The following is a 27,620-nucleotide window of genomic DNA, read 5'->3' as shown; positions in this document are numbered from 1 at the left end:
CATAAAACACTGACAATGGATGAATAACAGGGGAAAAGAGTCTTCAGCAAAGATCTTCCCAAACTCACAGCATCACTGGCCAAACACCATAAAGAAACAGTCATGTGAACAAAAGAAAGAGGAGTTTAACAGAGATTTTTAGTTTAATGGCATAACTGAAAAACAAAGAAACAACCAACCAACCAACCTTTCTTCTACCCACTGAGAGGAATGGAAAGTGAACCAGGGAGCTTCCAACCCTTGTGAAGTAGCTTTAAAAAGGAAGAGGTAGGGGAGGAACACAGCTGTTGAAAACATAACACTTTAATGCAGAAGATTAAGGATCCTATCAAATTCTCAAAGTCTGAACATACACCCACATGAACTGTATTATTAGAAAACATAACTGCATGGAGATATAAACTATTTAGTGTTAAAAACAGACCTTGTTATATAAACATACAGTATGTCACTTTCATCTCTTTATGAGAATAACAGTATAAGGAAAGATTTCCAGTTTGCCTTTTAGTCTGAACTCCTAAACTCACCGCATAGACAGTGGTGACCTGAATTAATAGCTGCAGAACCCCAGGAGACCCCCACTGCTGTCATTTTGCAAAGGATCAAAATTCAGCACCCAGAGGACCCCACCCCACTCTCCATGCTGTTTGTGTGTTTCTAAAAATAATAACCTGCCAATTTGCATAATTAAAGCCACAGGCAGCTTTGAATATGAGATCTAAGCAGAAAGAGTAGCAGCAAAGACAGTATTAGTTAAGAGTTTTTAGAAAAAAGAGAGGGAAGATTTTTTTAAAGGCTTCCAGTTAAAGTCAGAATTAAGATTAAGTACCAACAGTTTGGCAGAGCTGTGTTGCTGTTTTTCTCTAAAAAAGAAAAATCTATCATATCACTCGAGAAACTGCTGTATTTGTTAATATTTTTTGTAACCATTCCCAAGTGACTTTCAGCTTTGTTCATTGTTCAAGGGCAGAGTATATACTGGTCAGGATCTGCTCATAGCTGGTGCATCTCCAAAAAATTCTTCATGAAGGCTGCCAGCTTCTGGACGTCTTCGACAGTGACAGCATTGTACAGAGAGACCCGGATGCCTCCCACAGACCTGGAAGGACCACAGATGCAGCCATTAAGAACAGGAGCATCTGGTTTAACATCAAGACCACCCTCCTTCCAGTCACCCACTCCTTTAAGAGTCATGGCACCTGAGATCATCGTGTCCAACTTCTAACCTGAAAATACCCATAGGAGGCCAAGAGTTTCAGACATCTCAGTCCTTAGGAATTCTTCCCAACACAGTCAGCGTCATGCTCACATGTGACCTAGGTTAACAGCTCTTCGATGAGCCTGCTGTACAGGGGGCAGGGATCTGGTAGGTACTCTTGTGCATAAGGACATACATTTTTCATGGAGCCTGAAGGATTAATTAACTCCTCTTTCTGATGTCCAGTGGGAGCAATTGAGGCTCTTTCTTACATTGGACAGGGTTGTGCCAGTTGCACCACGGACGGGATGGCAAACTCTGAGCTGTCACAGCAGAGAGCCTCAAAGGTAATTTTGACCAAAGCTCCTAGAAGATGGGGCTTCATCATGCTCTCAGCTGAGAAATCATGCTAAGGGTTCTAAAAGCAATAAGAAGATTATCCTGTAATAACTGGTCTTTTTCAACTAGTTACAGTAACTGCTACTTCAAGCTGGGCAGGCTTCTGGATGTGTTTTACTCTGCATCTGAAGGGGCTTCCCTGGTGCCTCAGACAGTAAACAACTCGCCTGCCAATGCAGAAGACATGGGTTTGATCCCTGGGTCGGGAAGATCCCCTGGAGAAGGGAATGACTACCCACTCCATTATTCTTGCCTGGAGAATTCCATGGACAGAGGAACCTGGCAGGCTACAGTCCATGGGGTCACAAAGAGTCCAGCATGACTTAGCAGCTAACACTTTCACTGCATCTGAAAACTAAACCAATTCTCTGACAAGCTTCTGGATGCGACATGTACTCACCTATGCCCTTTCAAGGAGATCATATTGAGTTCAAGAGCTTTGTCAAGAAATCTTTTTTCTAAAGCATCATCTCCTTTGGTGTTGCCAATGCGGAATGGAATATTCATCTTGCTTCTATTCTGGGGCTCCACTGGACATCTGAAAAACACGTTTATTGTTGCAGATAATTTTCTGCAATGTACAACTTTAACAAGTCAACAGAAAATTTCTTAAAAACCATTTTCTAGATGCAAACAAGAGGTTGAAAATCTGCCCCAGGACATTTATAATTTATTTAAGGAGACCACTTTTGCATTTGGAAAAGGGAGTTAGCCTTCTCTTATACAACTTGTACTTAATTTCCAAGAGCCTCAGTTTCCTCATCCAAATATCAGGAATATTAATAAAATCACCATTTCAGACAAGTTTTGACAGTAATGGCACAACATATATGAAGCTTCCAACACACGGCAGCCACAGAACAACATGAATGACCCTTTCTCTACAAGGCTGAAGAGAAGAAAAAGTTGGTCTGAATAGTGGCTGTAAGACTTAAAAATAATGAGCAGCAACTTTCAAAGCACTTACAACACTGTACTGTCCCAAACCACGTGACCTTGAAACTTACTGACTCTCCCTGTTGTGCCTCTCTGATGTGAGAACTAAACAACAAGGTCTCTGCAGAGAATTTCTGTATTCTCTGTAGCCTTCCCAGCAAGAGGTGGGGCCTAGTGTTCACAGCTTTTGAATCTGGGCTGGCCTTGTGGATTTGCTTTGACCAAGAGACAATCTGGAGGGTTAGGGTGGGTAGGGAGGTTCAGGATGGGGGGAACACGTGCATACCTATGGCTGATTCATACTGATGTATGGCAAAACCTATCACAATATTGTAAAGTAACTATCCTCCAATTAAAATAAATAATTTTTTTTTAAAGAGAGAGACTGCAATAGCAATGATGCCATGCAACTTCCAAGTCAAGGCACATGCAGCTTCTATACCTGTCTTGCTCAAACATTGCTGCTATGTAAGCAAGCCCAAGCTAGCCTGCAGGAAACAACAGCCCCAGCCAATAGCCAGCACCAGCTGCCAGACAGGTGAGCATGGCCATTTTAGACTCCAGATGAACCACCAGATGACTTTGGTTGAATAAGTGATCTCAGATGAGACCAGCAGAAGAAACCACCCAGCTGAGTTCACCTCAACCTGCTGACGGAAAAGAATCCTGAGCAATGAAAATGGCTGTGGTTTTAAGTCAGTGTTGAAGTTTTCTGTGTGTGATGCAAAAGCAGACAACTGATACACTTTAGAAGAGTGCCTGGATCACATTCAATGCTATATAAGTATCTGTTAAAATCAAATAAATTTGTCTTTTTATTCCCAGCACCTTGCACGGGGCTCACACAGACTCTGAAAAATGAATGAGTCAAATTTTCATCTAGCATAGGTTAGTATTTGACTTCAGTTTCTGGTCTGGAAAGCAAGCAAGCCAAAATTATTCTTCATTGACAACCAAATGAGACAAACAGAAGGAGAGCTGATATGCTACTCTGAAATACAAGGGAAAATATGTCATAACTCTCTCCCCATCTTCTCAAGCACATCCTGTTTTATCTTTCCATTTCTGCAGGGCAGGATTCATTAAAATTAAACAGCAAATAAAAGCAGTGTGAGGAAGCCCCCCATTAACAGCTATGCTCACCCCTGAGGGCACATACACAGTTCTTGTTAAAGTTAACAGGAGTCAAGTCCACATTAACAGACAAAAGAGACCCAAGAAGGGAAATCAGGTCTCCGGTAACAGGCTTTGAGCCTGAATTCTGGCCCCCACCTTTTCACAGGCAGTAGGTTTCCTGGTGGACATTTAAATTAAAATTTTAGTGTCTACCTCCTTTGATATTCTGCTGCCTCAGGCTCCCCACGCGAGAGTCCAATTATAGAGCCGGAGCAGCAAAAAGGACATGTGGTTTACGGGTAAAAAATATTAAAAGCGGGAAGAATTAAGAACCTGGGTTTACAAATCTGTAACTACAAATCTGTATTTACAGTCCTCCCCCACAAATTTACCCATGCTACTGTGAAAGTAGATGGTACCATAACAGCAACAACACATTAAAACCTAGAAACTGAAGATGAAATTAGCATGCAGCAGATACCTGCACAGTGCCCGACAGTGTCTCTGATGTGGGGCTGAGGCAAAGAAGAAATATATTAAGGGGAATTAGTGGCTTCCAATCTAGCAAGATGGCTGTGTAGGGAATTAAAATTCCACGGGACAAGCCCTGTGGAAGCACAGAGCTGAGCAAGTAATTCTGCCCAGAGAAGGTTGAAAGGTTTCAGAGGAAGGCATGAGGGATGGGGTTAGGACAGGGTGAGGGGAAGGAATGGCGTGTGGCAGAGAGCCGTGTCCGTCAAGCCCTGGAGACCCCAGCAAGTTCTTGTAGCAAATAGGGTGCTGGGTGCCTGGCAAGCCCCACCCCAAACTATTGGTGGACCCTAATTTCCTTCATCAGACCCCTCCTGAAGTACACCTGGGTTGACTCCAGATTTTCCCCATTATGTAAGCATCCCACATTGGACTTGGGGGCACCTGATTTTATGCACACTTCCATGCCAGGCAGAGTAGTGGCAGAGGGCAGGTGCCTAAGGTAAGTCTTTGGTCAAAGTGTAAGAATTGTGAACTTTGATGGGTGTTGCAACCTCACTCCAAAATTGAACACATTTACACTCGACATAACCAAAGTGTGGTCCCTTGCCAACACCAGCTGTTATCAATGTTTAGAATTTCTGTTGATCAGAAGGAAAACACCTCATGGTTTTAATCTGCATTTCCTAAAGAAATTAATCCCTTTCATGTTAGCCAGCTATTTCTTCCCTGTCATTTGCTCATACAGTTAGACCACCTCATGCCTGGTTTTTTTGTTTGTTTGTTTGATTTTTTATCCTTTTTAATTTGTGGATTCTTCCCTATAGCAAAAGTAACCCTTATAAGCGCTATGCTACCAAGTTTTTCTCATATCTATCATTTTGTTTTGTTTATGATGTCTTGAACTGTAGCAAAGTTTCAAATTTTTCATGTAATTAAATGTCTGTTACTTTACGGCTTTTGAGTTTTATGGCTTATTTTGGAAGGCCTCTGTACACTCTAAACTTAAACAGAAATTCTTTGCTGGATTTTATATGTATGTCTTGCATTTCAATGCATTTACATCTTTTTGATTGATTAGAATTTATGCATGGCATGATGAAAATATATAACTCTAATTTCTGTTTAAATGAATTATTGATGCTTCCATCAATTGAAAACATGTTTTTTTGTCTAATTTAAAATGCAGGGACTTCTCAGGTGGTCCAGTAGTTAGGACTTCCTGCTTCCAATGCAGGAGGTGTGGAGTCAATCCCTGTTCAGGAAACTAAGATCCCACATGTGGCTGAAAAATTAACAACAACAAAAACCAAAATGCAATTCTCAAGTAAACAAAAGTTGCTGAACTTTTCCAGCTATCTGTCTTTCCCTCTGCCAGTAGCTTTGTATTTTAATAGATCATATGCTAACATTCAGAGAAGGCAGTGGCACCCACTCCAGTGCTCTTGCCTGGAAACTCCGATGGACAGAGGAGCCTGGTGGGCTGCAGTCCATGGGGTCGCACAGAGGCAGACACGACTGAGCAACTTCACTTTCACTTTTCACTTTCATCCATTGGAGAAGAAAATGGCAACCCACTCCAGTACTCTTGCCTGGAAACTCCCATGGACAGAGGAGCCTGGTAGGCTGCAGTCCATGGGGTCGCACAGAGTTGGACATGACTGAGCGACTTCATTTTCACTTTTCACTTTTTTCCATTGGAGAAGAAAATGGCAACCCACTCCAGTGTTCTTGCCTGGAGAATCCCAGGGACGGCGGAGCATGCTGGGCTGCCATCTTTGGGGTTACACAGAGTCGGACACGACTGAAGCGACTTAGCAGCAGCAGCAGCAGCGTGCTAACATTACATATTACTAATGTCCACATATGTTAAATATTTTTCAGCTATCCTCTTGCACTAACTTTCCTAGCTAAACACTGAACTAACTAATATTTACTAATGTTTGTGATTATTGTGAATGTAATCTTTCCTCATTTTTTATTGTTATCTCTGGAATTTGGGAAAGTAATTAACTTTTATACATTTCAATGTAACCGATCACAAATCTGAACATAATCATTTCTAATCTTTTCCACTGATTCCTGCATTTTGAAGAGAAAGTCACATCATCTGTGATTTCTGTTGTTTCCTTAGTGTAGTAAAGGCTCTGAAACCAGCCCCACCGACTCTCCCCACGTTCATACTCTGTCTGATCCCACCTGCCCTTTGCACCTGACCCTAACCTGTCTGTGCTGCTGTAAAACACAGTCTGCTCACAAGGAAGTGACAACAATAAAATATATTAATATCTGTAAAACACCAAGAGCTCTGCCTGCTTTATTTTCAGGTTGTCTCTGGACTTGTCAGGTGCTTCCCTCTTTCCTAAGACCTGGTTCCCACAGGAAGTTGATGAGAAAAGGTGACCTCTGATCTGAAATGGATTCTACCACTTGGACATCTTTAGCATGTTAAAGTTAATATCTAAAACATTTTAATTTGATATATGATGCAGGGCACCCAAAGCCAGTGCTCTCTCACAACCTGGAGGGATGGAGTGGGGAGGGAGGTGGGTGGGGGTGTGGTTTCAAGATGGAGGGGACACATGTATGCCTATGGCCAATTCACATTGATGTATGGCAAAAACCATCACAATACTGTAAAGTAATTATCCTTCAATTAAAATAAACAAATTGAAAAAATTAGTATCTAATACATATTAACCATTATGTGTCAGGGACATCCCAGGTGCTTTCCATAATAACCACAGATAATATTAAGAGCTAACTTTCAGGAATGCTCCCTACCTACCAAGTAGGGTTTCTCATGCTTTACTCAAATGACCCAGAGCAAGAGCCCTTAAACCCCTCCATTATGTACTCTTGATTCATCTGCATTTTCATTTAACCCTCATGATGGTCATAATATTCTATGGACTTATGTCCATTGTACAGATGAGGAAACTGAGTCGAGAGTGGTCAGGACATCTGCCCAAGGCCACATGCTAATAAGTGGCAATGCAGGGTTTCTACAGCCAAGATGCTGCACTGCCCACGTGGGCTCAACTCACAGCCAGCCAGCAACTGTGGGTGGTCAGGCTATAGAATGAACAGGGACTTCAGCAGTGGCCCTCTCAAGTCTCTGAGTCCCCAGCCAGGAACACTGGCAGAGGTGGTCCAACCCCCAGCAAACTGCCCAAAACTGTGTTCCATAAAGGGGCTGCTTTACCAGGCAGGGGGGCACCAAAGGGGGGACAAAAATGAGGACCGAAAGTGATGGTAAATGGTAAATTCCAACTCTAGGTTCCTTGGTATTCCTCTTAGAAACTGCTCACCTCCCCTTCAGGGCCATATTTCCATAGCAAAGCATTTCCTAAAAATCCAGACGCACACAGAGACAGCTCGTGAGTGTCCAGCTGCTGAACAGGGGTGAGGGGGAACAAAGCGTGCTCCTGACTATGGTAACAGGGTTCCACAGTAACTCCATGAGCCAGGATGACATTTTCTGGGCAGGCGGCCCAGGAGTGAATGGGAGTTCCCAGAAAGTGGTTTATTCAGAAGAGGATGTAAGTTCGGGCTCAAAAGCCTGTTCATAAGTGAATGAGGAGTTTTGCATGGGAAAGTGATCAGATTGCCCAGGAGACGACCCACCTGCCACGTTGGCTTTGGCGGGCTGCTTTCTGGAAGATGCTGGAGAGTGCTTACAGTTAAAGCATCTCAAGTTGGGGGAAGAATTTCTGGGACTTTTGGTGTTCCTTCTATACTTTATTTTCTTTCTAATGCCCTGGATTTCTTCCAGGGGCATCACCATTCTTTTTGTCCTCCCATTTTGCGCCTATACATTTCCCAAGAAATACATGAAGTCAAATGCTAACAGAAACATTGGTCTCCCCTTCACAATAGCTGCCACGTGCTCTCACTCACATTCATATTCTGTGCACTCTTAGGAAGCCATGAAGAATAAGGAGGCTTATTCTTCTTGGTAATACCAGAGCCTAAAACCAGGCTAGCCCAGAGGAGTGCTCAGGCACCATTACTGGAGGGGTGGATGGATGGATGGATGGATGAGCAGATGGATGGTAGATGGATGGGTAAATGGATGGTAGATGGATGGGTAGATGGAGGGTGGGTGGATGGGTAAACAGACAAATGGGTAAACAAACTAATGAATTAAACATGTCTTTAGACATTTCCACACCATCTTTTCAATCCCAGCACAAGCCATGCCCACTAGGCCGCCCACTCTCTGCTCTCCAAACATACTACTTTCTTCCCTCAGTGCTTTACAGGGGCCATTCTTTCCCTTCCTAAAAATTTACAGAACTTATGCCTTCTCTGCCTAACTCTACTCCCACCCAAGGCTGAAGCTCATCTAAAAGCCCTCCCTTCTCCTCCAGCCAAAGCAGTATCCTCCTGTCCTCAGCTCCTGACTCATCATTTAGCCCTTGGCTATGAACTCCTTGGACCATCTATGGCCAATCACGCATGTTAAAATGGCTCTAGTAAGTGCTAGTGGAGTACTCTGGCTTCCCCTCTCACATATCAGGATCTAAAATGGAAGATTCCCAAGGGCCAAGCCACAGAACCACAGAGAAGGCAGAAATGCATAGTGGGGAATCCCTTCCTCCAGATGGCGTATGGAAGAGGACCCAAAAGGTTAAGTCATTCAGCCAAGCTGGACTCCCTGAGGGCTTGTGGCTGCAGGCCAAGAACTCATAGGAGCAGGCAATCAGTTAAGGGCAGAGATGACAGCAGCAGTTATGGCTGCCCCATAAGTACACTCCCACCCCTCACCCATGGTTGGTTATAGAGATGTGTTACCAAGTCCTGGTAAAACATACAACTCTAAGTCAGGTTTGAGGCATCTTGTGTGTGTGTGTGTGTGTGTGTGTGTGTGTGTCTTATGTGGTCCACTGAGTTCTCAAAAGAGAGCAAAAATTCCTTTGTTATTGTCAGCTACATGTTTTTGTTACAACAGACTGAACTCCGAAGCGTAAATACCACTAAGAAGGGGGTCTTGGCTTGGACAATGAAAGTATCTATGCATATGTGCGTAGAAATGGGTGTGCATACACAGCATAAAGTCAGATCCTCCCACAGGAGTCCCCACCTTGAAGGAAGGGAAAGCAAATGAAAGCATCACCTGTTAAGCTCTTTGTGTACCAGGCACTATAGTAGGTACTTTATATGTGGCATTTTGGTGAGAGGCCTGTTGTAGGGGGTTGAATGGTGGCCTCTGCAAAGGTTTATCCATGTGCTCACCTCCACATTCACCTGCGAATGTGACCTAGTAAGAAAAAGGGTCCGGACTTTCCTGGTGGTCCAGTGGCTGGGACTCTGTGCTCCCCATGCAGGGTGCCAAGGTTCAATCCCTGGTCGGGGAACTAGATCCCACATGCTGCAAGACCTGGGGCAGCCAAATAATTAAAGTAATTACTGCAAAAGAAATGAAAAAGGGTCTTTGCTGGTGCAATTAAGCTGAGGATCTCTGGATGAGATGAATCATCCTGGATTATCTGAGTAGGTCCTATATCCAATGACCACCTTTTGAGAGACGGAAGAGAAGACACACAGGAAGGAGAAGGCCACGTGAAGCAGAGGCAGAGACTGGGTGAGGCAGGAATGCCCAAAGCCCCCAGAAGCTGGAAGGGGCCGGGAATGGACTTTTCTCAGGAGTCTCTGCAGGGAGCAAAGCCTTGCTGACAGCTTGACTTTGAACTCCCAGACTCCTGATAACTGAAAATAAATTTCTCTTGTTTTAAGCCACCAAGTTAATGGTACTTTTGCTCTAGCATCCCTAAGAGATCAATACAAGGCCCATAGGTTTTCTGGTGCTGGTCCAGGGGTCAACACATGTTCATGAATCAATTAGTCACAAGGACATTTAACTAGGAGTCAACTATACCAGAGCCAAGTCCATTCACTGACTACAGGCCCGGGACTGGAGAGTTTGTCCTGTAATAAGGGGAAAGAGTAAGCTTTTCTAAAAGGGTAAATATCCCAGAGAGGTCAGGAGTGGGTGCTTATACCAAGGGTCTCCAGTGGAGTCCTGAGACAAAGCTGAGAGCTTCTGGCATGTTCATGTTTTGTCCCCGGGGACATAGAGCGGATGGTGGGGAAAGAGGGCTGTGCAGTGTGAGCAATTTCACCACCAGTGGGAGACAGGTCCCAAAGCCTGGTATTCCTGGGGTTCAGATGCAGGAGGGAAAACTCATGTGCCTCACACTCCTGGGGACTTCAATGTCTCACAGAAAGATGGCTGCATCCATGTTCCAAAACCAACACAGCATAAACACATTTTTCAATTCACAAGAGGCAAAATGTGAGATAAAAACCATCCACTTACACATAGAATCCTTGCGAATTATCAATAATATCATAAATCATTTGTGATTTGATGGAGCTAAGCTTCTCCATGGCTGCTGCCCCGCCGTTGTTCTTAATCCACTCCAGGACCAAGCCCATGACATAGATGCTAAAATAAAGAGTAAAAAAATACATATATCCATTTAGATCAGCTTTGTACAAATGACACGATATCTAAGCAAACTGAAGCTGTACTAAAATAGACTTAAAGACACCATTAGACAAATTATTTTTAAAAGAAAAAAATTATTTAAAAAGAAAAAAAAAAAACTGCTGAGGGGATTTCCCTGGTGGTCCAGTGGTTAAGCCTCCAAGCTTCCAGTCCAGGGAGCACAGGTTGGCTCCCTGGCTGGGGAACTAAGATCCCACATGGCACATGGCACAACCAAAAAATGAAAAATAAAATGGTGCTGAGGGCTCCGTGTGCACCTCACTGAAAGCCCACAGGGCAGGAACAGAGGTCTTCTGTGGAAAAGACACAGCTCGAGCTGGGCATATGGAGAAGGCCAGCTATGCCCTCTCTACGAGGGGGGACAAAGGTTCCCCAGAGGAATTTGTGTAGACTTAGTTGCTGGGTGTCTAGGTCCACTGAAGGTCTAGGGTGGGTACCCCCCCCAACATAGCTGCTGCCTCGTTTATTAACACTGTGACAGTGGGGAGGGGAAGACACACAAGAAGCTTGTCCCAGGGAAGCCCAAGATACTGACTGCCTTCTTCATTGCCTCCAGGTGGCTGGAGAACTCTGATATTTCTACCCCCAGAAGGTAGCAGAAGCCAATGTGGTGCCCAGGGGCACCGGGCAGAGAACGGCCTGTACCCAGAACCATGCAATGGCTCCTCTGGAAGCTTCCCCAGCGGGCTCCCCAGATGGCCCTGGAAGGAATGAGAAATGGTGTCCAGGGCCAGAGGGGAGGGAGCTCAAAGCAGAAATCAGCCGCTGGGTGTTTACAGCCTCAGCTGAAGCTCTCTGGATAAAGACTGAGAAATCAGAGGGGCAGAGGAGAAAGGAGAAAGCAAGGGGAGGCAAGCAACGTTCAGCAGGCTAGGCGCCCTGTTGGCTGCTCTTCCTTTTACTGATCAAAAAAAGTCTGAGGCCAGAGCTGCCATTATCTTATTTTACAGATGAGGAAACAGGCTCAGAGAGCTTGACTCTGCATGATTTTCACATCCAACAAGTAGCTGATAAAGCAGGATTCCAACCCCAGCTGGTCTGATTCCAAAGCCCCAGCTCTTTTCAAAATAACAAAGGGGCTCCAGACCCTCAACCACTATCTCACCTGCCAGTGGGGCGGTCAGGCTTGCACCACAGCTCAGACACAGGTGCCAAGAGCAGCTGCTACAGGGGCATAACAGCTCACACGTGTGTTCCAAATAAGGCGTTCTCCCGCTTTCCCGTAAGATGCTCTAGAATTTCCATCTAACCCCAAACTGCTCGTTCCCCCAGGAACCACATAAACCCACCGTACCACATGATCCCAGCAGACTCACCTGTGAGTCCTGCCTGTTCAACAGTACATTTTGGTGACCAAGCTTCACTTCTCACTGCAGCTGTTTTCCCAGGGTTCCCAAGCTGCTAGTTCAGTCATCAGATCACAGCTGCAGCAAAGGCTCAGACCAGGTCCATGGTCCCAGCCAGACCTCAGTACCCGCACACTTCCCTCTTGGTGTGTGACCCAGCCCCATACCCAGACTCACTGCCCATGCTCCTGGCTAATCCTAATGAGATCTGAGCAGCACAGTCAGTGCAGAACCCACCCATTTTACAGGCCGCCCAGAACTAGGACCCTTAGCTTTTCTCTACAAAGCCTCAGTGTAAGGCAGATGGCTTGGAAGGAAGTGAGTTCTCCTGGAGACCAGATGCCCCAGAAGTGGAAGGATGTCTGGCCTCATGACTCAACTGGAACCTCTAATGCATAGCTAACACACGCTTCCACTCCCATACCATCCAAAATCTTCAAAACACAGGGGTCCTAAGATGCTTATGCAGCCTTGCATCTTGGTCTCCATTCTCCCCACTAACCAGGGTATCACTTTTAACTGATGTATTGTCTTCACTTCTAAAATGCCACCAGCTTGGGGCTTCCCTGGTGGCTCAGACGGTAAAGAATCCAACTGCAATGCAGGAAACCCTAGTTTGATCTCTGGGTTGGGAAGATCCCCTGGAGAATGGAATGGCAACCCACTCCAGTATTCTTGCCTGGAAAAATCCATGGACAGAGGAGCCTGGAGAGCTACAATCAGTCCATGGGGTTGCAGAGTTGGACACCAATGAGGGACTAACATTTTCACTTTCTTTTCACACAGTGTAAGTGTACTGTCTAAGCCTGTTCGTTAAATGACTATATAAATTACAGCAGATCGATTCTCTGGAATATCACACAGCAATTCAAAGGGGAAGAAAGGTAGGCACTTGTCCTGACACAGCCTGTCCACCAGCTGGGTGGAAAAAGAATTCACAAAGCAGTGTATGGTAACACTTCATTTGCATAATTAAATATATGGCTCTATTTGCATCTGCCCTGCACAGCAAGCAGTTAACAGTAGTTTCGCCTCAGAAACCTTTGCCAAGATCTTGTGTTAACTTTTCTAAGCAATACAAAATGCTTTTTGGGCACTAGGGATTAGAAAAGCACCCCAGAAAGCCCTGGAAACTTCCTGGCTGTTCTGAAGGACTAAGCCTCCTGAGCAGGCCCACACTCCCATTCTGATAAGAAGGATGGCCTGGATTAGTGGGGAATATTTTGTTTCTCATTAGCTACTTTACTTCATACGATAGATAAAACGAATTTATACTTACAGGTCCTGTTAGTCATGGGAAGTAAATCTGCCTTATAGGGTTAGAAGGGAATTTTAGGAATCTGTTTGCTTGTCCACAAACTGGGCTTAGTGTTAAACAGAACGTCCACACGGTCCTTTATTCCACCCCAATTCACTGCTCAGAGTTACAGGCAATTATGTGAAGGCCAGTTGTCCAGCTCAGTTCAAACAAACTGCCCAGGGCCTCTGGTCACTTGGCTCCTATTTTATTAGGGAAAAAAAAAAAAAGAGCTTCTTTTTTAACTTGGGACATTTTCAAGGACTTCCACGTGATACAAAGTTCTGAACTGTTCTGGGTGCCTTATCAGCTCACAGCCAGGCCTGGGGAGGGTGTCACGCACAAACCCCCCTCTCTCCTCCATTCGATGCTTGTTCTCATTGGGAGAGCTACAATTTTCTAATCTTAAAAATACACCAAATGAAATCTTAGATTTTCAAGTCACAGACTGTAGGTAACTGCTCAGTCACACAGATGTTTACTGTTTTTCCTTTTCTCTTCTTTTAGAGTAAAAGAATCCAAGACACCAAGGGGTGTCCTGGGTCAGAATATATTTAACCCAATCTCTTTTGGCCTCCACATTTATGTGGCTCTTTTTGTAATTGGCATGTAACTGCTTTACAGTGTTGTGTTAGTTTCTGTTGTACAACAAAGTGAATCGGCTATATGCAATCCTGATCAAATATTATTGTCAGTCCTGCCCTGAGATGGTCTCAGTTTTCACTATCCTGATCTGTCTGGAGAAGAAACCTTGCTCTTTTTCTCCCCTTGTTTCTGTGTGTCTGGCTCAGCTCCCTCCTTAGGCAGAAAGGCTCTAGGCAGGAAGTGTCTGCCCTCCCCGACCCTGTGCCCCTACCCCCAGGTGACCAGGTTGGCCCTGCACACCTGACTGGGCAAGGCCTGGGGCAGAGGCCTGCACAGGCACTGGCAGGGGCATGACCCTCTGGGAGTCACTCAAGGCGGACCTTCTCTCAGTGCCTCCCCCAGGTCTGACTCCAGACATTTCTATTTCCCATTAGACAGAGTCACCTGCTAACTCACTATTTCTGCTGACTTTTAATATTAACAGGCTGCATTTTAACATATTCATTACATTTTTTTTTAAATTGACTTCAAGGTCACTCACTCACATAGAGAAGGTGCCAGAGGGTAAGACAGTTCATCCTGCTCCCCCAGTCTATGCTCTGATCAGAACTGCTGGCCTTCAGGGTACACCCAGGGCCAGGGCTTTCCCGGACCCACACACTTTCTTGCTCCCAGAGCCTCGGAGGCCTCTGCCTCTGCCTGAAAGACTCACGAGCCCAAGACCAGACCCTGGCTGCTTGGTCTAACTGGTAAGGACTGAATGCCTCCCAGCACCTCCTGCCACGGTATGGCCTGGCTCCAGAGCCCCTTCCCCAGGGCCCAACTGCCCAGCACTGCTCGGCACAGCAAGGCTCCTCTCCCAGCTGGCCAGTGGTTACCGGTTTGTCCACTACCAGAAACCACAGAGACAAGACAAGTGGGCAAGACAGGTTCAGCCCTGCCCCGCAATCCCCACCAGGCACTTCAGAAGCACTGTCAACCAGAGTGAGACAGAGTGGGATTGACAGGTAACCAGGAGAAAATACCAGACACCTCCGTTGCCTGAGGGAAGCAGGGGACACAGAGTGAAGAGCTGCTGCAGCCTACGTGAGCTGCACAGAGAACCAGCAACAATTTTCATCAGCATTCCAGCTGTGGAAAAAGCTCTTTTCTTCCTGTGGTAAATTATATGGAAGAAGTGTCTCTCCCACAGGCAGCACCTTGGAGGGAGACCGCTAACAAAGCCCCAGCCCGCATGTAGCCGAGGCCTGCACTGGCCTGAGCCCCTCTTCATGTGCTCTGTTATGAGAACATCCACCATCACTGAAAAACTTCAAAGAGCTGGACTCCAACAGCCATCTATTCTCCAGAGATGGGACCCTTCCAGCACAAACCCACACCGGTCATTTTGCTGTTGAAGAGCATGAAGGCACCGGCTGTACTTATCCAGGCTTTCAAGTCAGACCGCCTGGGTTCAAACCCATACTACTGCCTAGAAGTGTGGCTTTGGCTTCTTCACTTGCAAAATGGGAATAACAATTAGAGCACCTACCTCCTAGGGTGCTTGGGAGAAAAAGAGGGCCATACACATCACTATTTGTATCACAGATGCCCTGGAAAGATAAGATAATCTATAAACTCTGGCTCTTATCCCTGCTGGTAAATAATAATACAGCACTAACATTGAGATGGCTGGACGGCATCACTGACTCGATGGACGTGAGTCTGAGTGAACTCCGGGAGATGGTGATAGACAGGGAGGCCTGGCATGCTGCGATTCATGGGGTCGCAAAGAGTCGGACACAACTGAGCGACTGAACTGAACCGAACTGAACATTTGTAAGCCACTGAGAGCCAGGCATTGACTAAGCACGTGTTGGTGGTAGAGGGTTAGACACTACAGGCTCCTCCGTCCATGGGATTCTCCAGGCAAGAATGCTGGAATGAGTTGTCATGTCCTTCTCCAGGGGATCTTCCCAACCCAAGGATTGAACCCAGGTCTTCTGCATTGCAGGCAGATACTTTACTGACAGCTACAAGGGAAGCCTCCAAGCACATTTTAGACACATATTTTAATCATCCAATCCTCATCAGCAACTAATTACTCTTGGAGACACCAGATGTACAAATAGATTAAGCAACTTGCCTAAGCTCACACAGATTGTTAGTAATAAAACTTAGGCTAAATCCTAGGTGTCACAAAGATTTTCACCAACTTCCTGAGTCTGAGCATTAAAAGACCATAAGGTGGGATAGACCTACTCTCCCCAAAAGTGCTGTAATGCAGACTCTGACTAGGAGTAACAGGAAGCCAGGCTAATAGGACCCCTGCAGACTGGGTGAAAAACAGAGAAGTGTTTGTTCCAGCCAGTGTGTTCAATGCCAAACAGTGGGCTTCAAGCAGGCCCAGCAAGGGAATGAAAAAGGCAGGTAGCCCAGCCTTTGAAAGTTCTTCTCTAAAGTTGCACCGCTTGTTTGAGATGCAGGCATGACACTTCATGTGCAGAAAGCTTTTGGGCTAATGGTGAACCACCAAGGCTACCAACACCAAACAGAAACACCCCAAAAAAGAAAGGCAAGGAAAGCTGATCAGAAAGTACACAGAGGAGGATGAGGAAGAGGTGAGCTGGGCAGAGAATCCTGAAGAACATCTGGGCGATTAGGTTACCAGTTCACAGAATCATGTCCAGCTTCAGAACGTCACGTAGTATTGATGGGAAATACTGAGAACCCCTCCTTCCCTGGTCCCCAAGCCACACCCTGGAGTTACCTGAAACAGGGTGGTGTGTTGTACAAGGAGTTATTTCCAGCCTGCACTTTGTAATCCAGGACCGAGGGGCACTCTTTGAGGGCAAATCCCAGCAGGTCATCTCGAACGATCACCACCGTGACCCCCGCAGAACCAACATTCTTCTGGGCACCAGCAAAAATCACACCAAACTGCCAAACAGAAAACCCGCTATTTTAAACGTCCTTGGTCATCTTTCATAAATGTATGTCAAATTCCCCAGTCTCTTTCTAAACCACAGTTTTTATGAGGAAGTAACTCTATTTTAATCCTGTTCAGAGCTAATTCCCTTTCCTAAAGGAATCTCTATCTGGACAGAAAATCAATACTTGTGAGTTTAGAGCCTGCAGGTTACGAATCTGCCTGGTCCTTCTCCCCAGGAAGATGCCAGCCCAAGCCCACCACTGTGAAGACCTTGTAAATATTCCTATTCACTCTATTACATCTCTTTTCTACCTCCAAGCCCATCTTTAAAATAAGGCTGCTGTCCTTGGTGACCTAAAGAAACCAATTTTTTAATCTATTTATATTTGTATAAAAAGACAATCAGAAGACACTGAGAAATGAGACAAGCTGCCCAAGAGAGAAAAAAAATTCAGAAGAGATGTTTTAATGTACTTTGGGACAATTTCCACATAAGATATAGAGCCCTCTTCCATGTCTCCCCCATGAAACCTTTAGGAAAATTCAGTAGCATCCCACATGGGAGGAGGGGGATAGCCTGGCCCAACAGGAAGAGGTATTTTTACAACTGACATTGTTTAGAATTGCCAGTGTATGGTAAGTGAAAATAAAAAGTAGGCTATAAACAAAATATATATATTCACAAAACAGAATATTACTTAGCCTGAAAAGAAATGAAGTTCTGACATGCTACCACAAGGATGAACCCTGAGAACATTATGCTCAGTGAAAATGAGCTAGACATGAATATTGCATGACTCCACTGATGTGAGGCTATCTAGACCAGCCAAGTTCACAGAGACTAAAAAGTATATAGAGAGAATGGTGGTTGCCAGTGACTAGGGGGAGGAAGGACTGGGGTTATTGTTTAATGCGGACAGAGTTTCAGGGGGAAGAAAAAGTCCTGGAGACAGATGGTGATGAGGATTGTACAATCATGCATATGTACTTAATGACACTGACCTGTATGCTTAAAAATTGTTAAAACGGTCAGTTTTATAATAAGTATATTTTACCAGAATTTTTTGTTGAAAGGCACACTACCACTTAGTTTGTCTTAACTTCCTTACAGATATCACCCTCCTGACCCCTGCCCCACATGTTGTGCAACTGTGGGTGCCTCTCCCACTGCCCACCCTGGAAAGCCACCTGGGAATCTCCATGTCCTATGGATGTTCTTGGTGCTGGGGTGGGTAACAAGGTAGGGCAGGGCTCCTTCATAGCCCCCCCCAAGTGTGGATAATGCATATCTTCCCTTGACAACAGCAAGCAATTCCCAAGGTGTCAATGAAAAACATTTCTAAAAGCCACCCTCAAAGGCAGATGAATTCCCCAAGGACTCAAGTATGACCCTGTGAGGCAACTGTCAACAAAGGGCGGTGAATGTCCGGATGTAAATACTGTGACAACCAAGGTCAGCCTTTCCCTGTCCCAGTATATGTTAAAATGTCCTTAGAAAAACCAAACGGGGGTCCCCCTGACCCAGGCCTCTTTCATGCTTTACCTTGGAAACATCCACTGGCCTGGACAGGAAGTTTGAGGACATGTCGCAGACCAGCACTGCTCCCTTGACATCAGGGATAAAGTCAAACTCCACTCCGTGCACAGTCTCATTGGCGCAGTAATACACATAGGAGGCATCCGGGTTGAGGGTCCAGGTGCTCGGATCTGGAATTTCTGTCACAGGAGACAAGTTAGGGACTCCACGTTTCCTCCCCTCTTTCCTTAGGGAGACAGGAGTCCACCAGGTACGACACCCCTCGCCTAGCAGGGGAAGACTGATCCCAGAGCATTCACAAGTAAAAGGCATCCTATTCATCTAGTATTACAATCACCACCAACATCCTAAAAGGATGCTCCATCTCACTCTTTTGACTTTTATCGGGGGCAAATAATCTTCGAGAATGGTGTGGTACGTATTTGGGTTTTTCCTTGTCACCCAGCATCCAACATCCTAGGTCCATGGACAATCCCCTTTGGGTGCCAGTCTCCCTCACTCTCAGCTCATGTGATTCCAGTAGAACCAATTCTACCCACAGCCCTGAAGGTACACTGCAGTTCAGGCAAGGCCACTTGACTGATTTGGAATGGGACACAGGAGACATGAGACTGTTACTGGGAACGTTTGTGCAGAGGCATTGAAACTTGGGAGAATACAAGACAAGGAGCAGCTGCAGCCATCTTCTAAAAATGAGGGGGCAGCTTTCCTGACTGTGGAGGAGACAGAAGGAGATACCAGGACCAGGAGAGGTCCCCTCACTGTAGTGGGGGGGTGGGCCTTGATTAAGCCATACCTAAAGCCAACCCAGCCCTTGGGTTTTGCAACTAAGTTAGCAGCCCAGGTAGAGAGGGAAATGGCAGCCCATGCCAGTATTCCTGCCAGGAGAATTCCATAGACAGAGAGCCTGGTGGGCTATAGTCCATGGGGTTGCAAAGAGTCGGACACAACTGAAGCCACAGAGCAGGCACGCACACAACAGCCTAGGAACACTTTCTGCAGCAGCCAGTTAGTAATCTTAACAGGAACAGGCAGCCAATCTAAATGGTATCAAACAGGGGAAGAAAGAATTGCCCAGGGCAGGGGTAACCTGCTAGCTAAGGAGGGATCACCCACTGGCCAGCATTTCACAGGCCAGCTCAGCTACCAGCACTTACTCGTGTAACTCCCAAGTTTGGGGTGGACGATATTCACAGTTCCGAACTTCTTGGCTTCTTCTGCAGCCTTAGCTGACCAGGATCCTGTCACCACATAGTCAGCACATCTTCCTGCTTTCAGGCCAATCAGGTTTAAGGGGACCGCACTAAACTGGCCACACCCACCTCCTTGTACAAAAATCACTTTGTAGTTGTCTGGAATGGCTCTGGGCAGAAACAGAGGTGACAGTAAACAGAGTCAAAGATTGAGAATGAGTGATGCTCCTCTAACACTTGACCCTGGGGTGGACACACTGTAAGCGCAACGGTAAAGCCCCATCTCTGCCTTCCCCAAATCAGTCATTTATCTACTCAGCTTCTTGCACAGATACTTACCAGGCCCCACAGTGGAAGTCTGGGCTTCCCTGGTGGCTCAGATGATAAAGAATCTGCCCACAACACAGAAGACCTGGGTTTGATCCCTGGGTTGGGAAGATCCTCTGGATAAGGGAATGGCTACCCACTCGAGTATTCTTGCCTGGAGAATTTCATGGAAGGGGAGCCCGGCAGGGTACAGTGCTGCTGCTGCTGCTGCTGCTGCTGCTGCTAAGTCGCGTCAGTCGTGTCTGACTCTTTGCGACCCCATTGGGGGGTCGCAAATTGTATGAGGCCCATAATTTAAAAGCTACTCGGACATGACTGAGTGACTAACACATCTTCACTCACTTTTCATGTTGAAATCGTATGGTTACTGTTTCGACAGAATCTTAGTAACACCCTGCTGTTCCTTCAGGGAAGCACTGGCTACCACTCTCAGTCCAGCTGGTTCAAGGGTGCCCAATCCCAGCTCCAGGGAATGAGCATGTGACCCATGCTGGTCAGTGGAATTTGGTTCCAAAATCTTGGATCCAAACTTCTAGAAAAGAGAAGCTGTTTCTATTGAGGGAAAGAACTTGTAGGAGCTAAATCTGCAACCACTAGTGGCCATCTGATAAAGCAAACACATAAAAAAGCAGATCCAGGAGACACAGGAAAAGACCTTCTTTACATCATGTGAGCTCCTGCACTTTTCTGTCCTATGAAGTAATAATTTATTTATTTATTTGCTTAAGCCAAGAGTTGGGTTTCTCACTTGCAACCAAAAGTCCTAAAAGTATGTATGTGCTGGTCCATGCTATGAATCAGGTGAACAGTGGAGAAGGATCTTCCATAACCCTTTAGACCTCACCCTTTAGACCATAACCCTAAGACCTACTCCATATATACTGAGATTAAGAGCAAAATGATTTGATTCCAGCATGGAAAATTAAGATGATGATTGGGATAGCCACAGGCCATGGAAACTGGACCCGAGGTTTTGAGCAATGTCAGAGCTTAAGAACAGGTTATGCAGAAGGCAAACGGCCAGGCAACAGAGCTCCAGAAAAGAGGCTTAAGGAAAGCAGCCAAGAGCTGGGCAATGAGAGAGGGTCTTCTCGCCAGCAGGTGGTGTGATGTGCATGTATCTGGTTCTGAGCCATGCCTGCCTATCTCCAGGGCTCCAGAGAATAGCAGAGCAGACAGTCCTTGGGAGGCTCTATCAGGTTCTTGGCAGCTGGGAGGACAGCAGCCCAAAGCAGGGTTCCAGGTTTATGTTATTCAGATGCAGTTAACAAGGCCAAGAACTGGATGGAAGGACACCAGAGGCCTGGGTACAGGGGTCCAAAGGGATTGGCCCATACATTGAGCCAGAAGTCCAGGCTGGAGAGGCTCACAGCTCTGTGGGTCAAATGGCACATCTCTTGGGCCAACATTCCAAGCATTCGTGAAGGACAGGATTGCTCCATGAACATAATGGGGACCCAGCAGGCAGCCCCGCATCCTGTCAAACAGATGATGACTGCCTCTGACATGCACATTGCGGTGGGCTTCTAACACTCCTCAGAAAATGTCACTAAGCCTGCCCCATCTAAGGCATTTTATTAAGGCAACTTAAAGAGCAAGTTATTACACAATTAGTACAAATCCAATTTTTTTAGTGAAATAATGCAAGGATGGACCCTAAAACTTTAACAATGATTATTCCTGACTGGTGGGGTTATGGACAATTCCAGTTAAATTTGTGAGTTTTTTCCCTAAGCTTCCCACCATGAACATGCACCAGTGTTATGAGCAGAAAACAAACAAACAAGTATTTTGTTTCTAAGGTGACCATATTTGTATGGCTATATGAGTATGTAAGGCATAAAACTGTAGCTTAAAGCAGCAATCTATTTAAGAATATAGTTTCCTCTAGGTAAGAAAAGCAGTGAAGATAACTAAGAGAGTTCATTTGAGGAGCAGAGCCCAGAGTTCATAACCCTTAAAACTGCCCGAAGAGTCTGTTAAGAATGAAGTTTCTAAAGAGGCTGTGATTCAACAAGTCTGGGTGGGGCCCAGCACTTGAATTTTTTTATATTTCTCACAAGAGGTGATTCTGACAGATTGTATGAGGCCCATAATTTAAAAGCCAGTGAACTAAACTACAATTAATTATGCTGACAAAGTTGACCACTTGTCATTTAAATCCCTTCTAATCCAATTTAGGACTTCCCTTGTGGCTCAGATGGTAAAGCGTCTGCCTACAATGCAAGAGACCAGGGTTTGATCCCTGGGTTGGGAAGTTCCCCTGGAGAAGGAAATGGCAGCCCACTCCAGTACTCTTGCCTGGAAAATCCCATGGACGGAGGAGCCCAGTAGGCTACAGTCCATGGGGTCACAAAGAATCGGACACGACTGAGTGACTTCACTTTTTAATCCAATTTAACTTCAACAGTGCTGAAAACTCTTTCCCAGATATAATGATTTCAAATCTTTGGAAAAACCACATAAAAATGAACACACAAATGCAGGATGAGGATCAAATTAAAAGCATTATGTACTGATCTAGTGAATCTGGGAGAATCTTTACAACGATCTTTTTAAAGAATCTTAAAAAGATGACTTTTAAGAATGAAACATTCTGAACACATAGCAGAATGTAATAATGCAACATACACCTACGTATATGGATTACCAAACAAGAATAACACAACTTTGTCTTTAAAATTTTATACTTACAACAATTCCCGTACAAGGTTCTCTGTGTTATTGATAATCTTAGAGAAATCTGATGACCTGTGGCTCATTTCTGTGGAAGGAAAAATAAACAACAAGAAAAATATTCCAGTTAAAAACCAAAGGAACAAAAGTTATTGAAGATATAACTACAAAATTTGCAAATAAAATAATAAAGTGAAATGTCAGTCATATTGCATATAAATGATGGACCACACATTTTAAGAAAAAATTCAAATTGATCTTCAAACTGCAAACATTTTAACTTTATTGTCACAGTAGAATGATTTTTTTCAAGTGGCGATAGTCACTGACTGAGCCATTTGCTAATTTATTCTTCAGTCTCTGATTTCTCATCACTTTCTCACAAACAAGAATTGTTTGCAAAGGCTGCCCTTTAGGACAACAAATTTAAGCACATGTCACTTAATTCAAATTAAGGAACAAAATTCAATAGCAATAGCACACGAAGTTAACCCTACGATCTCTTAATACTCTGTAGCCTCTGGAACTACCAAAAAAGAAAAAGAAAATTAAAATTTTTAAAAAGGTACATTTTAGAACTCAAAAGTCATCTTTCCTAATAACAGAGGGGAGAGAAACAATGGAATTATTAACATGCAAAATCTTCCCAGAAAGGCTTGTGTACTTCTATACATTCAATGAGTTCATGTTTAAGAACAGCAAAAACTGTAAAAAGAATGTGAAACAATATTGTAAATGTTTGGGCACTATTATGCAAATGCAAAGGATCTTTTGATCTCAGATCCTATGTATAGCAAAAACTGATTATGAAATTGTAAGCTGAGATATATAAACCCCTCACCAGCATTTATGTTGATTTCAAAATTGCTTTGATCAAACATGCCACAGAAGTTATTAAAATTTAAAAATACATCTACAAACACCTATGGGAAGACCCAGTAGAAATTTTAGGCTTGATGATGCATTTTAATTAGTTCCCTTTAAACCCTGGACATTCACAACATCCAAAAATAAATCTTACCAAGAACACTAATCCCAATTCCTTTGTAGTCTAATAATTCTTTTTGCACCTCTAGCAACACCTAGGAAAAAAATATAAGAAAATAAGATGATTTCAGTATGCTATGCACAACTCTCTCTGGACACACAAACTCCAAGAGGAGGGGCAAGTAGAAGCTCCACCTGCTGGGTCTGTGAGGAAGCATCTGTCCCTGCCACAGCCAATCCCCTTTCTCTGCCTGTTCCCACAGAACCTTGATGATGCAACTTACACTCAAGTTGAGTATGAAATTATGCAATATGACCAATTCTAAGATACAGTTTTTCCAAAGGCACAAATTTAGAGATAAAAACTCACTTGAAGGTAAAATAAAAATCAAGTAGGAAGTTGTCTAATAACAATTCTTTACCTGTCAATATCAGTTAAAGAATAACTTTGGGAAAAATCTGATTCCCTAGAAAATGTCCCCTTCACAAGTGCATTTGCAACTCTCACAACTGCATTTGCCACTCTCTGAAAGCAAAAGCACAAAAAGTTCCAGGTATAGAGGACAAAAAAAATAATTTATGCCCAAATTAAACTGATAACTCAATTTTCCATCTTTTTGGTCTACTGGAATGGGTGGGTTGGGCAGGAAGTAGGAAGCACTTGCTGTGAATTAAGATTAGGCTGGGGTGCTTCCCAGGTGGCGCTGGTAGTAAAGAACCAGTCTGCCAAGGCAGGAGATGTAAGAAGCACGGGTTCAATCCCTGGGTCAGGAAGATCCTCTGGAGGAGGAGACCTACTCCAGTATTCTTGCCTGGAGAATCCCATGGACAGAGGAACTTGGCAGGCGACAGTCCATAGGGTTGCACGGAGTCAGGCACGACTGAAGTGACTTAGCATGCACACATATACCGATGGGGGTACTGATCACCCCCTCAACAACAGCGCTGAAGGTGATTTTCTCATCCCCAGTGTGCAGGTGAGGAATCTCAGCTGAGTCACCAAAAGAACTTAACTGTATGTCCCTGTCCAGCCCTTTGACCCATCTTGTAAGATCACTGCAATCCCATAAGCACATTCTGTCTCACAAGAGCAACTGGACAGGTGGGACCCATCTTATGGCCAATCCTCCAGTGCCAGGAAAGGGGGAGAAGGGCAAAGCTCATTCTCCACCCAGGTCCCCCAAATACACAGCTCACTTGCTAAAGAGGTGCCTCATTGTTATTTTTCCCAAAGGTAAGTAAAAAGCAAATTACTACACACTGAAAAGAAAAACACCTATTTCATATATGTATACACACACACACAAACACACACACACATTTTAATATGGCCTCCCTGATGACTCAGATGGTAAAGAATCTGCCTGCAATGCAGGAGACCCAGGTTCAATCCCTGGGTTGGGGAACATTCCCTGAAGAATGAAATGGCAACCCACTCCAGTATTCTGGCCTGGAGAATTCCATGGACAGAGGAACCTGGCAGATTACAGTCCATGGAGTCTCAAAGAGTTGGACACGACTGAAGCAACTTAGCATGCACACACACACACATATGTACTTATTTCATCTATATATTTCATACACGTTTCAGTAAGAAGAATAGAAAGCCCTTATCAGAGATGCATGCTGCAGCGTTTACAGGAATGAAATGACAAAATATTTGGAACTAGCTTAAAATTTATCCAAAAGCAGAAGGGGAGAAAGAGAGTATAGGGGAGGGAGTGCTGAAACAAGATTAGCAAAATGTCCTTAGTTGTTAAATCTTGGCTGGGTCTACAAATTTCATTATATTATTCCCTCTCTACCTTTGAGTATGAGTGAACGGCCATAAAGTAAAAATATCAGAAAGCAAAGCTCTAAAAATGTATACAAAATAGGTGAGACAAACCCTTTGTAGAAGCATCCTGCCATCAAAGGAGGTTGCCTTAAAATATATCAGGCTAAAGATCTCATAAAACATAACCTAAACTAGATCGCAACTTGTATGAAAAAACATTTCAGCAATAAAGAATTAGACACTAAAAAAGGAGGCTTAAGAATTTGTCATCATTTTTGTTGGACACATTAGCACTGGCTGATCAAACAAACATAGTGAATCCTTTTATTTAGTATAAACAAACATCTATGATAGAGTCATCCTTGAACTTCTTTTCAGACTCCCTCTTATAGAATTCTCTTATAGTATTCTCTGAAAAGAACATCTATAAATGTTTATAACCAAAACCATTATAAAAAGGTTAAAAGACTTCTACCCAAAAAGCATACCCCTCTAATCAAGTGAAGTTTATTTTTTTTCAAACTGAAGAATGCAACCATTTTATGGATCACAACCGATATTTTTTTAAATGAACTAGAATAGACCAAAGCAGAATAGAATATAAAATTGTGTACGTTGTAGTCATCAGGCTAAATACTTCATAAACTTTTTGTTTTAATTATGTGCAGGTACTTGCTCACTTTGTGAAATATATTTTTCATTATGGTTACAGCCAAAAGAAGTTTGCAAAACTTCTCTAATCTTTATAATTCAACTAACTCAAGAAAAAACATAAATAGAAACAGCTGCCCCCTCCCAGGTTAGAGAGCACATATGAAGGCATAAATCCTCCAGGAAAATAAATAATAAGTAATTGTATTACAATTATCTTTATAATAAATACAGAACAAATTACACAGGAAACAAATATGCAAAAGTCCAAAACATGGAGGGTGAAAACCAGTGAGGGTAGCAGAAACGTTTGCATATTTATGACAGGGAATCTAACCTAAAACAGACTGCAATAACTAAGAAAAAAGTAAGCCCTGTACTCTCAGCTACTATGAGCACTGAGAAAAGCAAAATGTTCTTTCCCGTCTACAATTATAAAAATTCTCTCTTCTTAGAACAACACAAAGGAGGCTCTGTCCCAGGGATATTTCCACTCTGTTTAACAATAGATAATTGAAAAGCACTTGGCTATGTCCCATGTTGCTACAAGGTATTACCAGAGTTATCCCGGCTAGAAAAAGCAAAATGTAACAGCAGGGGCAGCTGGTCAACGCGTCCAAGGCACATTAGAGATTAGGCCTCCTTCACAGCTGGGGGGTGGGGAGGAGAATGGGGGTGGGGGGAGTGGGTATTGAAGGTTAGGGAAGGAGCTGGAACCCGGCTGGGGGCTGGGAAGGCAGGGAAGGCAGGGAATGAGTTACACTTGAACTTGAAAGGCCTGGTAATGGCCCGGGGGAGAATTCAGTCATTCATTTGCTCCAGAACAAAATGAAGCGAACTGGGCTAGCTGCCCAGTGCCTACCAGAGCTTGAATATTAGAATGCCTTGAGGGTACACGCCAGTACAGAGAGGAAAAACCTATGCGTGAAACAGAGCAGAGAAAAATAGGTTTAGGGATGGGTGGAGTCTCTGAGAGGCAAAGAGGGAAAGGCTGGGCTGTACTGAAGTCTTTCAAACTTACATTTTTGAAAAGCAACGTTTCCAAGTGCTAGCTGAAGCCAACACTGCTCCCGAGGGGTTTTGCACGGGCCTCTAGTTTACACTTCGCTCCAATTAACACGATACCCCATTCACCACTCACTCACCACGTTCATTCACCCATCCACTCAACACTGCCTGGCTCGCAGCACTGCTGAGCAAGGCGAATGCACAGTCGAGAGCTTTTTCTTTCCCGCCGCACCCCCAGTCCGACCCGGTTGAAAGCACAGCGCCTGAGTTTACAGGTGTGTTGCGCAGCGAGCCAGCAGGTCCCCGGCGGGCCGAACTCAGCACGCGGCGCACCAGTAGCCGGCGCCAGGGGCAGCTGAGCAAGCAAACTTCAAGTTTCCTTCTCCAAAATATTCTTCCAAAGGCCCACCCGCGACATATCCTGAACTGAGCGTGCACACTCATGCAGAGTATTCAGGGGACTCGGGGAGGATAGAGGGGATCCGAGCCCTCCACGCAGGGATGCACAGCCACCAACGTGCCTGCTCCCGCCTGGAGCGCAGTCCTAGCGCGCGCTCCCTGGGACTTACGGAGCGCGGCAGCTTGGCAGGCCCGGGTCCGAAGTTGACCACCGGTATCAGGGAGTCCATGCTGCTGCTGCAGGGACGGCGAGTCAGCCAGAGAGGACCTATCGATTGGGCAGCGCAAGTTT

The 27,620-nt window shown here is 44.7% G+C and overlaps 1 protein-coding gene across 2 annotated transcripts; it reads right to left on the bottom strand.

Annotated features, from left to right (window-relative positions):
• PSAT1 (phosphoserine aminotransferase 1) lies at window positions 1-27,620 on the bottom strand. 2 transcript variants are annotated; one of them, XM_068974287.1, is made up of 9 exons: window positions 27,499-27,620; window positions 23,528-23,588; window positions 22,525-22,594; window positions 19,468-19,673; window positions 18,317-18,489; window positions 16,612-16,781; window positions 10,443-10,571; window positions 1,998-2,135; window positions 1-1,099 (listed from the first exon to the last, which is right to left on the bottom strand). In XM_068974287.1, the coding sequence occupies exons 1-9, from the start codon at window positions 27,556-27,558 to the stop codon at window positions 994-996; spliced, it is 1,113 nt and encodes a 370-aa protein (XP_068830388.1). In that variant the 5' UTR covers window positions 27,559-27,620; the 3' UTR covers window positions 1-993. The 2 variants fall into 2 exon arrangements, with proteins under 2 accessions (XP_068830388.1, XP_068830389.1); XM_068974288.1 differs by lacking the exon at window positions 1,998-2,135.

This window comes from Capricornis sumatraensis, chromosome 6 (assembly GCF_032405125.1).
Source record: "Capricornis sumatraensis isolate serow.1 chromosome 6, serow.2, whole genome shotgun sequence".
Taxonomy (NCBI): domain Eukaryota; kingdom Metazoa; phylum Chordata; class Mammalia; order Artiodactyla; family Bovidae; genus Capricornis; species Capricornis sumatraensis.
The sequence above is the reverse complement of the archived record's forward strand: the minus strand, read 5'-3'. Positions and strand labels throughout refer to the sequence as shown.